Genomic DNA, 13467 nt, shown 5'->3' with positions numbered 1-13467 from the left:
CAGAGGTAGAATGGATCATCATCTAAATGTAAACATAGAATATTTTTATGACCTTATGGTGAGCAAAGAACTCTCTATATGACATCAAAAACAAGATACATGAGGGGCGCCTGGGTGGCGCAGTCGGTTAAGCGTCCGACTTCAGCCAGGTCACGATCTCGCGGTCTGTGAGTTCGAGCCCCGCGTCAGGCTCTGAGCTGATGGCTCAGAGCCTGGAGCCTGTTTCCGATTCTGTGTCTCCCTCTCTCTCTGCCCCTCCCCCGTTCATGCTCTGTCTCTTTCTGTCCCAAAAATAAATAAACGTTGAAAAAAAAAAAATTTAAAAAAAAAAACAAGATACATGAAAAAAAGGATAATTGGACTTGGAAAAAATTGAAAATTTTTGCACTTCAAGAGATGTGATTAAGATAAAGTGAAAAATAAGCCACAGACTAGGCTTTTAACTATAAAAGCAATGAAATATATTTAATTAAAACATATTTTAAACATATAATTAAAATATATTTAATTATAGTTAAAAGAAATATCTTTTAACTATAAAAGCAATGAAATATATTTTTTACTCGCAATTTGTGTTCACTGCTTATCATTACTATATTTAAAAAATCAAAAGTTGCTTGTAATGGATTCACATTTATTTCCCAGAGCTATCTGGGAGGGTCTATATCTCCCTTGTCCCCAGTGCCACTTCCAAATACTCATTTCTTTTCCATTCTCTAAAACTTCTAGCTCCTATGAAGATCATACCATTAGGCAATACTTACTTTTCTATAGACTTCCTGGTTTTTCTTTATTGTTCTTTGAAGACTTTGACTTTTGGCTTAATGATTTCTCTACCCTGCATTGATCAGTACTTAAAGGAGCCCTCTGCAGATCACAGAGCTGTCTCTCTGTGTTACCTCTCCCCTCTCTGGTACTGTCCTCTGAACTCTATCTGCCTTGGTCTGCCCAGACTCTCAGCCCCCTCTCCTCAATTAACTTCCCACTCAGTTGAGAAGTGAGGTCCCACCTTACTTTCCCTATAAGCTGCAGCTGGAAACTCTCTCTAGGCAGCAAGCCTGGGCAGTCCTAGGGCTCACCTTATTTGTTTCCCACTTCAGAGATCTCTGTCCTTTGTTGCCCAGTATCTAGTGTATTGAAAACCACTGTTTCGTGTATTTTGTTTGGTTTTTTTTTGGTCATTTTAGGGCAGGACGGTAAATCCTACCCTATTGCTCCAGAAGTGGAAGTTATTGGTTTCTCTTTAAATTAGTGGCCAAAACTACACACTAAACACTACTTAGCAATTCTATTATGCTTCTCAAATACATCTCTAGTATTCCATTCTCAGAGATCAACTGTTCTTAAGGTGTGGTACAAGGACCCCTGGGGTGGTTGGTTCCTGAGACTTTCACAAGGATTCACAAAATCAAAACTGTTTTCAGAATAAGAAATACTAAGATATTAATTTCCCTTTTTATTCTCATTCTCTCATGAGTACACGGTGGATTTTTTCAGAGGCTAAATCAGGTATGATGGTTTCACTGCTCCAGCAATTAATGGAATGTGTTCTCATACACTCCGATGTTTTAAAATTTTCTCAGTTATAATTTCTAATATAGTAAGTATCAATAGATATGACCCACATATACAAAAACTGGGATACTCAATAATTTTAAAGAGTCCTGAGACCTAAAAGTTTGAGATTTGCTGTCTTAATCAGTGATTATATGTATTACTGTCGGAGACACACAAGTCCCATTTTTTTATGTTTCCAAAGTGAAGATGAAATTCCATTTCAATCCCCAAAAAAGCAAAGTATAGGGAGAATATTTTCTAACTTCTATGTGTCCCTCAACAGTCTTCCTCAGACTTTATCTTATTTGTTAATTTTGGAGAAAAACTGAGCATGCTTACCTGGTCCCTTCTCAGTTTTTTTCCTTCTTTTAGACGTCAGCCTATCTAAAGGATACATACATTTTCTGCTCCCCCATGTGGAAGTAGATGTAGACTCTGGCTGAGTAAAGCTGTGAATTCTTTCCAAGCCCTTTGGCTACAGATCTAAAGGTAATTTCTCTATTAATCTTTATTGGTCATAAAGGTGATACTTTAATCATCATTTATCATTTTTTTGTGGCTTTTCTTGGTAGATTCTGAGCTTAGGAAAAGAAGACAGGGTTAATACCTTAGCCTCCCTTCTTTTAAAATTTTTTTTTTTTTTTATTTTAGAGAGAGAGTGAATGCAAGTGGAGAGAGGGGCGAGGGAGAGAGAATCTTAAACAGGCTCCACAGTCAGCATGGAGCCCTATGCAGGGTTCCATCCCACGACCCTGGGATCATGACCTCAGCTGAAATCAAGAGTGGGACGCTCAACCAACTGAGCTAACCAGGTGCCCCATGGCATCCCTTCTTAAACCTCCTTCGTCCCATGCTCCATCTTCCCTTTAACAGATCACCTGTTCTCACACTGCACTAAGAAATAGAAACCATAAGAGAGTACTACCCACAGTTCCACTACCGTATCCACAAACTTCATTGTACTTGTAGCCATCTTTCCTGCCTTATCTCTTTTCCAGTGGAAAAAAGTGTCCATATATATACTTAACACAAATGTAAACGTATCACTTGTGCTCTGGATACAATTCCCAAGCCCTCTTCAGCTTCTCGTCCTTATATTGTCTCTGTTCTTGAGTGTCCATCTCAGCCTATCTAGTGGGCCATTCAGCTGTCATATAGATATATTCCATTATTATCTCCTATCTTTATATAGGAAAAAAAAATCTTAACCCCATATCATCTTTCAGTGTCACCTCATTTTTCTGCCCCCATTGAAATCTAAACACCTTGTAGGAATTACCCGTACTTGTTTTCCCTGCTTCTTTCCGTCTAATTCAGTTTTTGACAAACTTACATCAGTCTTCTGTTTTCATATCTCCACGAAAGCTACACTGTTGGAGTTACCAAGGATGGTAATGTTAGAAAATCCTGCTTATCTTACTTGGCCTCTCACCAGATTAGACATTCCCTCCTTGAAACTTTCTTTCTGGTGGCTTCAAGACAGAAGAAGCTACACTCTCAGCATCCTCTCTTTCTCAGTCTCTTTCACTTCCTCTACTCAATTTCTAACTGTTGGAATGCTTCAGAGCTCTAACATGGATCCTTTACTACCTATTTACTATCTATACTCTCCCCCTAGGTGATCCAGTCCACACCAAAGCTTTATATACCATCCGTTAGTGATGATCAGTTTTATATCCGGAGCCCTGGCCTCTCCCTTTGGCAACAAGTTTATATGTTGTTGTTGTTGTTGTTGTTGTTGTTGTTGTTGTAGTGATTATGATTGTTTCTGTTTCTTGGCTATTATGAATAATGCTGCTGTGGCTGCTCACATGCAAGTCTTTGTGTGAACATGTTTTCATTTCTCTTATATTGGTACCTATGAGTTGAGTTGCTGAGTTGCATGGTAAATTTATCTTTCATTTTTCAGAAACTCCTAAATGTTTTCCAAAATGGTTGCATCATGTTATATTCCCATTTTTGAATTGGTTTATCTGCCTTATTATTGTCAGAGCTCTTTATATATTCTAGGTATAAGTCTTAGCCAGATCCATGATATGCAAGAAATATTCTCCCAGTCTGGGGCTTGTCTTTTCATTTTTCTTAATAGCAGCTTTTTGAAGTGCAAAAGTTTTCAGTTTTTTTGAAGTGCATTTACAATTCTTTATGGACCCTGTTTTTAATGTCATATCTAAAAATTATTTACCTAACCAAAGGTCATGAAGATTTTCTCCTGTATTTACATTTAAGTGCACAATATGGTTCAAGTTAATTCTATGTATGGCATGAGGTAAGAGTCTAAATTATTTATCTTTTTTCATGTGAATATCCAGCTGTCCTAGCACCACTTGTTGAAAAGATGATCCTTTTCCCATTGAATTGCCTCAGCAACTTGGTCAAAAAGCAATTGACCGTAACTATAAAGGTTTATTTTTAGACCCTCAAGTGTATTCCATGATCTATATTTCTATCTATATGCATATGTAAAGGCTCTTAACAGAGTTGAGTGTCATCAGTTTGGGGAAAAATTGACCTAGGGCCTTATCAGGTAAATATTAGCATTTATATTTTTCAATTTAATGATTAGATCTGAACTCAAATAGTTTTTTTTTTTTTTCTCATGTAGAATGTTTAATAGAACTTGAACCAGTTCTGAGGACATTTGAAGAGATAACTTTTCTTGAAGCTGTTATTCAACTAAAGAAAACAAAGGTAAATTGCTAAATGAAATAATGGAAATTGAAATTTAAATAATCATATATAATTCATGGAGATTTTCAGCTTAGTTAAATTCCATTTTTGTGTATCTACTTTTCACAAATACAGGCTACAGTATTAGGGCGGTAGAGTTTACCAGAGACTATGAATACTGTTTTCTCTGTCACCAAAGAGCTTTTCCATTTCATTCAAATGGCCAATTCTAGATTTCAGAGACATTTCTAGAACTCCCATATATCAAATGTAAATTTAAAATGTGTAATGAATACCAGTTATGTACAATGAATGCCCTAAGTCACTAGAGTTTTTTTAACCTGTATTTCTTCCCTAATGTTGTAATATATACAGAGTAAAGAAATCTGGGTTCTTTCACTTCTTTTTATTCAATGTTCTTGGGCTTTTTTTAGATTTATAAAAAGTTAAGCTATAGAATTGTATTAATTGAGACTAAAATGTGTATTTTTTATTGCTTTATTTTGGTTTGTTTTCCCACTCAAACACTCCATGTTACATAAATCAAAGTAACCGTTGCTAAGAATTACTTAGAACAATTGTCTTATTGACTCATTCTGGCTTTTGTAGATCAGAACAATTGAAGGGCCCTATTACTGAAACGTTTTCTTAATATTATAGATTTGAGGGATGCCTGGGTGGCTCAGTTGATTGAGTATCCAACTCTTGATTTCATCTCAGGTCATGATCTCATGGCTCATGGGTTTGAGCCCCACATTGGGCTCTGTGCTAATGCGTGGAGCCTGCTTGAGATTCTCTGTCTCCCTCTCTCACTCTCTCTCTCAAAAATAAATAAACATTTTTTAAAATTTATCAAAATGTATTAAAAAGTAACCATACAGCACTTTAGGGACAAAGTAAGCATAGTTGAGCTCAGCAAGTGCTGAGTTTCATTAAATTGCATTTGAGATATAATAATAAAAATAATCAGCTATTAACCAAAGTCTTAAGTTGTGAACAAGCATAGTCTACAATTTATGTATCACTACATGACCTTGATTGCTTCTTGCAATTTGCTGTATCTTTGACATAACCTTGGTTTAAAAGGGAAATGTGTGAAGAAGACGACTACCTTTAACCAAACTGAAAATTGAAGATAGCAGTATCAGTGCCTCTTTTTAAGGCACTAAAGAACTGTGTTTTAATTCTTTTGATAGCTTTTCACTGACCTTCCTACTTCTCAGTAGGTACAATCTTTTTTAGCACATTCCAGTGTCTCCACTTCTTAGTAGCTACAGACTTCTGTAATACTTACTTTTGCTTTATCTTTTCAGTTCTCTTTGTCTCCTTCCAGCTTTTTCTTCTTCTGCCAAGCAAAGGTGAATAGAGGAATTGGTTCTCTTGGTTGTAAAGTGGAAGAGAACCATATCAGTTTTTTTTTCTTGTCCCCAAACTACTTAAATACTATGACCTATATTCAAAATGGTTAATTTTGGGGTGTGGCTCAGTCAGTTAAGTGTCCAACTCTTGGTTTCAGCTCAGGTCTGGATCTCTGTTTGTGAGTTTGAGCCCTACGTCCAGCTCTGCATGGTAGCATGGAGCCTGCTTGGGATATATTCATATTCATTCTCTCTCTCTCTCTCTCTCTCTCTCTCTCTCTCTCTCTCTCTCTGTCTCTCTCTCTGCCCCGCCCCCACTCACACTGTCTCTGTCTTTCTCTAAACAAATAAATATTTAAAAATTAAATAAACCTTAAATTTTAGAAGAAATTTTGTTTTTTTTTAATAAAATAGTTTAAAGTACATATTTTCAAATACCTGAATACCCTTTGATGATAGCATTGCTAAATTACTAAAAAAGCATTACTTTCTTTGGCATTTTTAAATAGCTATATTGTTTTCACTCAAAATTTTTTTAAAAAGAAATTCTGTATCAATTCTGTGAAACTAGTAGGGAAAGAATATCATTTCTGTTTGATGGATGAGGTAACTGAGGTATAGGAAAGTTACATAATACCCTACGCAGCTAGTTAATGGCAGGGCCAACAATAGAATACAAATTTAATAAGATTTTTCATCAAGAAACTTCTGAAAACAAAGACTACCAGTTAAGGTGACTCATTTGAGGTTCCTACATTTTTTTCATTTCTTTGAACCAGGTCCCGTAATTTGTTTTCACAGATAGCCTTTCTTATAAATTAAATAATAACAACTGAACCAAAAGGAGTTTCTCCTTAATATTCCATTTCATTTCCTTCTAGGGATTGATTTACTAGTTCATAAATAACTTGAATTATCATAACTGATGAGTTATGAAAAATAATGTTACTAATTCAAGGATATTGCATTATCAAAAATGTTTCAGTAAATTTAAAATCACAGAAAAGCCTTGTATAACAGAGACAGACCCAAAGAATAACTCTAAAAGTTCACATAAAAATGTATTTAACAAATGTTCATTGGACTACTTTGTGCAAAGTGCTATGGTAGGTAGATTATAAATACAGATGAATAGTTGCTTTTCTTCTAAAATTCCTTACCCGGTAATGGAGAAGACCGTAATAAGTATGAATAATGTAGGGCTGGGAGCAGTTGGCATTATGTTGGTTTGGAGAAAAAAAAAAGCATACTGATAGGTTTGTTTTTTAAATCACTCACTAGTGATGGCAGTTAATCCAAGATTGCTCTATAGAGATGGGAATAAATCACTAAATGAGTTTAATAGAGAGGTATAGCATGTATGTAACTCATCTACTTAATAGCTAGTAGCATTTATTGAAGGCTAACTAAGTAATCTTAGGGCTTTTTTTGTTTATAATCCTCCTTACAGTATTCCTGAAAAGTAGGTATTCTTATCTCCAGTTTGCAGATAAGTAAACTGAAATTAAGTCTCACACCTAAAATCCAATGGTTAGGTATCCTGAGATTCTAAACCAGACCTGATTGGCTACGTAGCCCCCGTCATTCCATTAGTACCCTCTGCATCCTTTACTTACTCCAGCCCTCAGTTTCTTATCTGTAAAATAATACTGTACTTACAAGCACAGTGCTTAAAATATAGTAAATGCTTAAGAATTATGGATAGATACATACACATACATAAATTGAAATTTATTAAGTACCTAGTTTTTATCAGACACTTTATATTCATTCCCTCACTTAATCTCTAAAACGATCCTGCATGTAGGTATTAGTCAATCTTTAAAGATAAATGTGCTCAAGGTAACCAATTAATATGAGGCAGGATTCAAAGTTTGTTTCTCTATAAAGTTATTACTCCTATACTACACTGTCTCTACATTTAGATCATATATCCTCAAATGATGTAACTTTACTTTTCATTTGTTTTGTATAAACATAAATTATGTTAAGTAGATTGTATTTGATTCATAAAGCTTCCTAATCACTTCCAACTAAAGTACATGTATGCATTCATTCCAGTTACAGAGTACTTTGAGCACTATTCACTTATGCGACAAGAAGGAAATGGCGTCATCTCTGAACATACCTGTAACTCATGAGCCACAAGAGGTAAAATTATGTCGATAAACTCAAAATGTGAGAAGAATATGAAAAATCATTAAGTCTTGGGGTGCCTGGGTGGCTCAGTCGGTTAAGCCTCTGACTTTGGCTCAGGTCATGATCTCACAGTTCATGGGTTCAAGCCCTGCGTTGGGCTCTGTGCTGACAGCTCAGAGCCTGGAGCCTGCTCCACATTCTGGATCTCCCTTTCCCTCTGCCCCTCCCATGCTCACACTCTATCTCTCTCTCTCTCAAAAATAAACATTAAAAAAAAAATTTAAATTAAAAAACAAGTCATTAGTCTTAATTCCTTCCTTAATATGTGGGAAGCTAAAGCTAAGCTAGGGAGATTTTAGGATTTATTAGGTAGCCCATGGCAATCTCCAGTTTGAAATCCAGTGTTCCTAATTCTCATGCCATGTTCATCTCATTGAATCATACATAGTCCTTGCTTTTCTGTTTGCCATTAACTTTTGTCCTGTCATTGTTTTATACAATGAGCAGTATTCCTGCTCATTGATTATAGTTTTACCATTATATTTATCCAAATGTAAACTATCCAATGTACACCCTTATCCTTACCTCCTGCAGTGATTAGTGGAAGGAAAATGCCATTTGCATGACCATCTAAAAGGAAAGATTTCTTCAGTAGCATTCATTCATATTTCAAGTTAATAATTTCTCCTAAGAATATATAAAGCTTATTATTTTATATATGTGTTTCTTTAATTTTGTAAGGTATAAATTGTAATAGTTTTGTTCTTTTTTATACTAAACCAAAAGCAACAACTATTTAGAAATTAAAACAGTGTAACTTTTAAAATGATTTTTTATTAATCTAAATCATTTATCCTCTGTTTACTTTAGGAATCGTGTGGATCCTCTCAGCACCATAAAACTAGTGGTTCCACTGGAGCCTCAAAGTCCCTGTCAGCGTCTCAAGACAGTGATTTTTTACCTAGTATGTAAACTTTTCAATCAGTATTGCTGGCAAGGTTTCCTTTTTTTTTTTTTTTTTTAAGATCGTATCATTGGTAAGCAGTCATGGTTTATATGGAACATGTCTTTCATTTGCAGTCGTGACTCGTTTTTTTTTTTAAGTGTCAGAATCTAAAGATGTGAAAATAGTACTGGGATGTTCTACAAATACATTAAAATATTGAAGGCATTGTGTTAGACTCTAAAAAACATATCTTCTAAGGGAAGAGTAATATTTCTAAATAACCATAGTAAAGAGATAGAAAGTGATATGGATGTAAAGCTATGGTAATACACTGGAAAAGTAACAGTTTTTACAAAGTATTTCACAACAACCTTGTGAGGGAGATATTCCTCATTTTACAGATTTTTAAGATCAAGACTTCCTGGATCACATAGTTAGTAGCTGGCAAACCCAAGACTCGAAGCCAGGTCTTTTGATAAATATTTTCATGTCACTCCACTACACCATGTTGTCATCATGAAGAAATTGTTTCTGACTGAAGGTTGGACCTATAGTTATAAAGATGGGCCTTCCAGGCAAAAGGAACAACATAGAGGCACAGAAGCAAGAAAACACAAAGAACAGTGAGTAGTTGGGTTTAGCTGGTGAAGAGGATATGAATTAATAAAGATAAAAGATCAGTAGGGTAGAGTCATACTATCACAATTTCTATCACTAGGCTAAGCTTTTTCTCTTGGGTGGGAAGCAACTATTGCAAATTTTTGAGCAAGGGTGTGACTTGATAAAAAAACTTTTTGCTCTAGGAAGACTCATCCTGTCTAGAATATGTGGAATATTTTGGAAGGAAAAGGAGAATGGAAGTGGGGAAACCAATCAGTTAGACTTTTGGCCTGTTACTGCAGTACACGAGAGATTATGAGACCTCAGAGTAGAAGAAGGAAGAAAGAGTGAAAGGGATGTTATGGAGAACACACTGAGGGGCTTTATAGCTCTTCACTTGTGGGAAGAAAGAATTTATAGATCTCCACTTGTAGGAAGGAAGACAAAAGAACTGAACAAGTTATCAAGCCTGGTGACTGGGAGAACATTGGTGCTATTAACAGAAATAGTTGAAACGGATTTTAGAGTTAGATGTGTAATTAAGTTTTTAGTGTTTTGTTGTTTTTTTTTTTTTTTTTTTTTAAATTTTTTTTTTCAACGTTTTTTATTTATTTTTGGGACAGAGAGAGACAGAGCATGAACGGGGTAGGGGCAGAGAGAGAGGGAGACACAGAATCGGAAACAGGCTCCAGGCTCCGAGCCATCAGCCCAGAGCCCGACGCGGGGCTCGAACTCACGGACCGCGAGATCGTGACCTGGCTGAAGTCGGACGCTTAACCAACTGCGCCACCCAGGCGCCCCTTAGTGTTTTGTTTTTAATTTGAGGTGCTTAGCAGCACACATGAGGGTGATGTCCAGTGGGCTGTTGAAAATTTAAGACTAAGGCTCAACGAAGACAGAAAATTTAATTACATAGATTTGGGAAGAGAGGTGACAGTTGAGGCCCTGAGATTGAATAGGATTACCAGAGAAGGGTGTAGAAAAACACACATCATAAATAGATTTAGAGGACACACTTAACGTGCTGAAGGAGAAAGAAGACACAGAAGAATTATGTGATTATATGAAGAAGTAAAATTCCATAATTTATAATTTACATAAACACAAAAGTATGGTAAAAAACTTTCATAAACCCTTTTTGTTCTAAAATGTATTTACTTGTGGATTAGATTTATGAACCAGCTTTAATTCCAGTAAAAATGTAAAGACATTGAATACTATACTCTGTATGATCCAGATGTTGATATTTTAGCTAATAAGAGTAGCTAAGGACTCTTCTGCCCCTAACGAAGATACTGTGTTTTGTAGGAAAAACTCAAGACTTCTCTACGCTGTATCACTATCCAGTAAATCACAGTTGTGATAGTCACATTTCTGTAGCTCAAAAGGTGACCTGTTGTGAGCACAGGACTGCCCCATGCTCTTTAGCAGTAATAAATCCACTCTCAGCTGAGGGAAATTCAGGTAAGTATACAACACTTTGTAAATGATGCCGTTTACTTCACAGCTATATGTTCAGTAGATTTGCCATACAGGAAGTTTTGTCTTTATTTCTTCAACATGATAAATATGTACCTTCTTAAGAAAGAAAGCCCTTCCAATCCTGGAAGCTGTGAGTGCTGACATGTAATAATAGGCCCACATGGTATTCCATGAACACCTATCTAGTGAGGGACTGCCAGGAGGAGGTGTGACTTAATATGTTACTAAAGGTAGAGTTATTTTTGTTTTTTTAAAAATATGCAGGTTGGGGCGCCTGGGTGGCGCAGTCGGTTAAGCGTCCGACTTCAGCCAGGTCACGATCTCGCGGTCCGTGAGTTCGAGCCCTGCGTCGGGCTCTGGGCTGATGGCTCAGAGCCTGGAGCCTGTTTCCGATTCTGTGTCTCCCTCTCTCTCTGCCCCTCCCCCGTTCATGCTCTGTCTCTCTCTGTCCCAAAAATAAATAAACGTTGAAAACAAAATTTTTTTTAAAAATAAAAAAAAATAAAAATATGCAGGTATCTTTTATATTAAATATATAGATATAGAAATATAGATCTAGATATCTGCAACAGAGTGGGGCTTGCTCCTATGGATCTATAGCATATAAAAAGGCTTTTTCTGGGAAGGGAACTGAAGAAAAGAAGAGAGAACCCAAATATCTGTATGTTTCCTGAAAATTAACAGCATCCCCCAAAGTACTTGTATTTCATATTAGCCTAATCACAGTAAAATTGGGTTTTATTCCTTACTGTTTCTTTTTTCATCCAATTTTTTTCATAGCTGTCTATCTGTCCTCAACTCATTTGTCATCCCTTGCTCTCCTACAGAGCGATTACAGCCTGGCATAGCCCAACAGTGGATCCAGAGCAAAAGGGAAGATATTGTGAGCCAGATGACAGAAGCCTGCCTTAACCAGTCGCTGGATGCTCTTCTGTCCAGGGACTTGATCATGAAGGAGGACTATGAACTCATTAGTACCAAACCTACAAGAACCTCAAAAGTCAGACAGTTACTGGACACCACTGACATTCAAGGAGAAGAATTTGCCAGAGTTATAGTACAAAAGTTGAAAGATAACAAGCAAATGGGTCTTCAGCCTTACCCGGAAATACTTGTGGTTTCTCTATCACAATCTTTAAATTTATGTCAAAATAAAAGCTTGTAAGTGACTCTCTTTCAAGAAGAAAAGTTATTCTATGAGAGTATTTTATATTTCTGTTGCCTTTATCATATTGTTTTTACAAAATCCACATGAGTATTAGAAGCTTTAATGGAGTTTCTTCCTCAGGTAAATATTAGTCTTCTCCTGTGACATTACAGTTTTTTTTTTTTTTAATTAATATAGTAGAAGGTTTGCATTTTGCTAGATAGTTCGATTTGTCTCTTTGGTTAATTGAAATTAGTTTTCAAATATAATGTCATTCTTGTACATAACAATGTCTTACGGTATCATGCATTTCTCATGGAAGCCATTTTCATATTCACTTTCTTTTGGATTATTTATTACTTGTCTCAGATACAGTTTGGCTTTTTGAAATGTAACCTTTAAATTAGAGATAGTACAGCATTTCTCATGCATAGTCCCAGGTTCAAATCCTCTCCAAAAAAGTTGTTCATTAAACTTTATTATCCAGATTACATTTTTAAATCTTATTCATTGGAATCTCTTTAAAAAAATATTTCGAAAGTAAAATACAAAATATATGAAGAAAAAATTTATCTTTCAGCATGTTTCCACCCTCATTTCTAACCACAACCAGCAACCAAGGTAACCAAAGTTAAGAACATAATGTGTATCCTTCTTTACCCTTCTTCCTACTCCTATGTAAAGTATATGCTCATTTGGGAAAGGGTCTTTCATTAGTATTATCATTTTAATACGTTATACGGCACTAATTTTTGCACTTAATAGTACATCATGTGTAGCCTTCCAGATCATACATAAATCTAACTCATCCTTTTTAATTGCTGCATAATATCAAGGCTGCATCTTTATCTTATTAATCTGTTCACCAGATTTAGCCAAAACAATAAAGATAGAGCATGAGTTATTTTTATGTTTAACAGCTTATGTCACTAAATGAAAACTTACAAGGAATAATCTCTCTTCTGAAAATGTTTATTACCAATGTCAGCAAAAAGTGTGATGCAGGATAAATTCAAAAGTACAGACTTTCAAGAGGTATCAGACCCACAGTATTATAAAAAAAAGTAAGAGTCAAAATGATCAGAAGGTCCTCATAGGGCTATGTGCCATCAATGCAGAGCCCACTTCAGATCCTCTGTCCTTCCCCCTCTCTCTCTGCCCCTCCCTTCTTCCCTCTCTTTCCCTGTTAACATCTTTTTTAAATGACCAGAAGGTATTGGGTCAATTAAATATTTTATTAAGATTATACGATGAGTGTTTTAATCTCCATTTGGAGCTTGACACTAACTGGTGGTGCCTCATTACTGTATCTCTGAGAAATACGGAAATTACTAGGGAAAGATGGAAACCAATTAAGTATATGAGTTATCTGTTCTATCTCCTATTTTTAAATGTTAGGATAAGGATTTAATTTGGGAAATAAGTTGAGAAAATGCGATTGTTTTAGGTAGTACATAGATACAGCACCAAATAACATTTGAGTCATATGGTACAGAAGTTCTTTCAGTTCTTCCTTGAGCCTTCTAATTAAGTAAAGGAGAATGTCACAGTTGTGCTGTCATGTTTTA

The 13467-nt window shown here is 35.7% G+C and overlaps 1 protein-coding gene across 3 annotated transcripts in view; it reads left to right on the top strand.

Moving 5' to 3' along the window:
• Nucleotides 1–12387, top strand: part of RIPK2 (receptor interacting serine/threonine kinase 2) — a 31091-nt gene extending 18704 nt beyond the window's left edge. For all 3 annotated transcript variants that reach the window (XM_025922591.2, XM_086695526.1, XM_086695525.1), the window contains 5 exons: nucleotides 4163–4248; nucleotides 7647–7736; nucleotides 8595–8688; nucleotides 10579–10734; nucleotides 11580–12387. In XM_025922591.2, the coding sequence (XP_025778376.1) occupies nucleotides 4163–4248; nucleotides 7647–7736; nucleotides 8595–8688; nucleotides 10579–10734; nucleotides 11580–11917 (764 nt within the window). In that variant the 3' untranslated portion in view covers nucleotides 11918–12387. The remainder of the gene's footprint in view (nucleotides 1–4162; nucleotides 4249–7646; nucleotides 7737–8594; nucleotides 8689–10578; nucleotides 10735–11579) is intronic.
• The last annotated feature ends 1080 nt before the right edge of the window (nucleotides 12388–13467 follow it).

This window comes from Puma concolor, chromosome F2, assembly GCF_028749965.1.
Source record: "Puma concolor isolate L17-30 chromosome F2, mPumCon1.1.hap2, whole genome shotgun sequence".
Taxonomy (NCBI): Eukaryota; Metazoa; Chordata; class Mammalia; order Carnivora; family Felidae; genus Puma; species Puma concolor.
This window is presented reverse-complemented; position numbering and strand designations above follow the sequence as displayed.